The following is a 3,904-nucleotide window of genomic DNA, read 5'->3' on the forward strand; positions in this document are numbered from 1 at the left end:
AAATTATAAAAGCCATTTGCAATATAATCAAGATAATGGAACAGACAAGGAGAAGGAGAAGGTTTTGTTTGTTGCTTTTTATTTTGGGTTTTGTTAAAACATTTGAAAATAGTTTTCTTTGTAAGCATAAAAACAATAGGAAAAAAAAAATTTTGAAAATTACAGGCTATGGGGGAAAAAAGATTAAATATAGAAAGGAATATAAATCAGAAAAATAAAAGTTACATATTAGAATTCTATATAATTAATGTATCTCATTTGGCCTGAGTTTTTTGCCTTTGTTTTGAGTACTTTGTATTGCTAATAGCAACATTCTTCAATCACAGAAGTCCCAGAGTGTGAGGGACCTACAGCCCATGGGAAAAACAGAGAGAAGTGAAGTAGAAAAGCAGAGACAGAAGAAAATCTTACCTTCATAATGTACATGTGCCCCTAGTTGGTCATTCCTGGAGTCCTGGCTCTGATCACTCCCACCTAGCAGCAGCATTGCTTCTTACAGCAGCATTTCTGCTGGCAGCAGCATTTCTGTTGGCAGCAGCCCTTGCCACAGCCACAGCACTTACCACAGCCACAGCCACAGGAGCCACAGCCACCACAGCAGCAGGTGCGGCGGCAGCAGACCACTGTCGGGCTGCAGCAGCCCCCACAGCAGCCACAGCAGCAGGGGCAGCAGCCGGAGCAGCAGCCTACACGGCGGCAGGTACAGGTGGTGCAGCAACAGTTGCCACAGCCACCGCAGCCACCGCAGCCGCCACAGCCACCGCAGCCACCGCAGCCACCGCAGCCGCCGCAGCCACAGCCACCGCAGCCACCGCAGCCACCGCAGCCTCCACAGCCGCCACAGCCTCCACAGCCACAGCAACCCATAGTGTCAGCACAGAGGGTATAAGCAAGGTGAGAGAAAAGATCTCAGGAGTGGTGAGTGAAGTCTGATGCTCTCCTTCTCTAGGATGATCCTTATATATCTTATTGGGGACTGGCCCAATATGTCACAAGATACTTTCTTCTTGTTATTTTTTCTAGTTTTCCTTCAAATTTTCTTATTTTTGTCTGTTTACTTCCTCCTTCTAAATATTTTTACTGTAATTAAATGGCTTATTTTAGCTTTTGCTAATTTACTACTTTGTTATATTATGATTCAAATACACATGCACACACACACACACACACACACACACACACACAGGGGAGCTGACTTTGTTTTCCATCAAGCTGCCTGTCAAGTTTTTTCCATGTGATTATGGCCCAAGACTCTTCAACAGCAGGATATTTCCTTCATTGCTTACCAGGGTCATCCAAAACAAAGTTATTGCTCACAGATTCCAAAGGAAAGTCTTTAAGTATAGTTAGCATCCCTGTTGGACAAAGAAAAATATGTAAATCTAAAACATGGACACATTTTCTGCTGTTTGAAATGCCCCATGTCAAATCTAAAACCTAAAAAGGAAGTGATCATGGTCATTCTCCATTATTTTCAGGTCCATTTGTGATCCTGATTCACTCAAGATAACAAAAAGAATCTAGAGACAGCTTTTGAAAATAACTCTTTGGGAGTTTTTAATCAATCAATTAGTCAACATGTATTTATTAAATATTTTCTAAGTTCCAGGTATTATGCTAGTAGCTGAGAATGCAAATTGTAAAATTAAAATTGTCTTTGTCTTAAGGAATATACCTTCCATTATAAACTACATATATACTTATAAAATAAAAAATAAAATAAAATCAAAGTAATTAAACCAAATAGTTCCACTATTTTTTAAAATTTTGTAGTTTCTCTCAATATACTAAAATCACATCAAGATATAAACCAAGTTTCATTGACTCCAAATCCTCTTTCCACTACTCCCATTGTTTTGTTCAGTCTAATGCATTCCAAAGTATATATCTTTTCCCAAAACAAAACACACACACACATACACACACACACATACACACACACACAAAACACTTTCCATAAATCATTGCTATGTTAGTTTATAATAGTAAGTCATTATTACACCATAAACTAGTCAGCTCTATTTCTGGCCAGTCTCTGGGAAACTGAATCTAAACATTAAGTGCATCTCCACAGAAGCAGAGCTAAGACAGTCAGAATCAAGAGAAATGCTGAGAGGAAAAAATAAAATTGACTCCAGATATACCAGGGACTGAACACAATAAATTCCAGTGACTCCTTGGGCAGGTAATTGGTACCATGGATAGAGAACTGGACCTGCTGTCAGGTAGAACTGAATTCAAACTCAAGACTTTTTCAATTTCTCCATTATGAGCACATACTTCCATCTTCTGTTTTGTATCCTTTCCCTCCTAGACTATACATTTTTTGAGCGGGTGGAATATGTCCAGTTAAGCTTTACATCTACCTTATTGTCTTAGACATAATAGTTACCTCTTCCTTTGGTAGATGCTGAAGATATGTGAATAAAGAAGATTGAATTCAGAAGCAGCTAGGTGGTATAGTAGATAGAGGACTGGTGCTCTATCAGGAGAACCTGAGTTCAAATCTGGTCTCAGACACTTAACACTTCTTAGCTGTGTGAGCCTGGGCAAGTCACTTTGCCCCCAATTGCCTGGGAGGCAAGGGGAAGTGAAGAATATGTTATTTCATCAATGTATGGGGACTCTTAGTGGGGAGATTTCCTCCATCAATCCATAGCTTCTCTGAGTTAGTAGATGAGTCTTTTGGAATAGCCATCATTCACTGGATTATGGAGAAAGCAAGAGAGTTCCAAAAAAAAAACCAAAAAAAACCAAACCTTCTATTTCTGCTTCATTAACTACACTAAAGTCTTTGTATGGATCACAGTAAAATGTGAAAAGTCCTTAAAGATGGAAGTAGCAGATGATCTTCTTTGTTTCCTGAGGAACCTGTATGTAGGTCAAGAAGCTCCAGATAAAACTAAACATGGAACAAAGTGACTGCTTTAAGAGTGTAAAAGGAATACAAAAAGACTGCATAGTGTTACCTGATTTATTTAACTTAAATACAGAGTACACAATGCAAAATGCCAGGCTGATTGAATCAAAAATCAGAATTAAGATTATTGGGAGAAATAGAAATAATCTCAAATATATAGACAATATTACTCTGATGGCAAAAAGAAGAAAATTAAGAAATCTCTTGATGAGGGTGAAAGAGGAGAGTATAAAGACTGACTTCAAGTTTAACATCAAAAAAAAAAAAAAAGAAATCCTAAGCTCATGGTAAGTGATCCTATCACTTTTTGGTAGATAAAGGAAGAAAAACTGGAAGCAGTGTCAAATTTTTTTATCCTTGGGCTCAAAAATCACTTACAGCTATGGAATTAAGAGATACTTGCTTTAAAAAATTTTTTAAGATATTTGCTCCTTGGAAGGAAAGCTATTGAATATTTAGACAAAGTACTAAAAAATAGAGGTATTACTCCACTGACAAAGGTCTGACTAGTCAAATCTATGGTTTACCATTAGTATGTATGGATATAAGGATTGGACTATAGGGAAACCAGAATGTCGCAGATCTGACATTTTCAAATTGTGGTGCTGGAGCAGACTTTTGAAAGTCCTTGGACAGCAAGGAGAGCAAATCAGTCAATAATTAAAGATATTAATTCAGACTTTTTATTGGAAAGATAAATACTGAAACTGAAACTTAAATCCTTTAATCACATAATGAAAAGACAGGACTCATTAGAAAGGACTGATCTTGTGGGAGCAAAAGGAGAAGGGAATGGCAGAGGATGAGATAGATTGATAAAGTTATGGAAGTAATGAACATAAGCTTGGACAGAGTTCAGAAGAGAGTAGAAGCAGTGGAGGATGGAAGGGTCTGGCATGCTAAAGGCCATGAGTTCATAAAGAATCTAATAGAGCTAAATAACTGAATAAACAAACTTTGCAATTGCTTAAGGGACATAGAAGC

General features: G+C 37.8%; 1 protein-coding gene across 1 annotated transcript; it reads right to left on the bottom strand.

Moving 5' to 3' along the window:
- Positions 1-474: 474 nt before the first annotated feature.
- Positions 475-867, bottom strand: LOC116422517 (small cysteine and glycine repeat-containing protein 8-like). The gene has a single exon (XM_031961132.1). It carries the CDS (start codon positions 865-867, stop codon positions 475-477), a length of 393 nt encoding a protein of 130 aa, XP_031816992.1.
- Between the last annotated feature and the right edge of the window lie 3,037 nt (positions 868-3,904).

Source organism: Sarcophilus harrisii, chromosome 3 (assembly GCF_902635505.1).
Source record: "Sarcophilus harrisii chromosome 3, mSarHar1.11, whole genome shotgun sequence".
NCBI classification, from domain to species: domain Eukaryota; kingdom Metazoa; phylum Chordata; class Mammalia; order Dasyuromorphia; family Dasyuridae; genus Sarcophilus; species Sarcophilus harrisii.

Bases quoted from the DNA above. Each gene is read 5' to 3' on its own strand.
- LOC116422517 (XM_031961132.1), bottom strand. From the start codon at position 867: ATGGGTTGCTGTGGCTGTGGAGGCTGTGGCGGCTGTGGAGGCTGCGGT.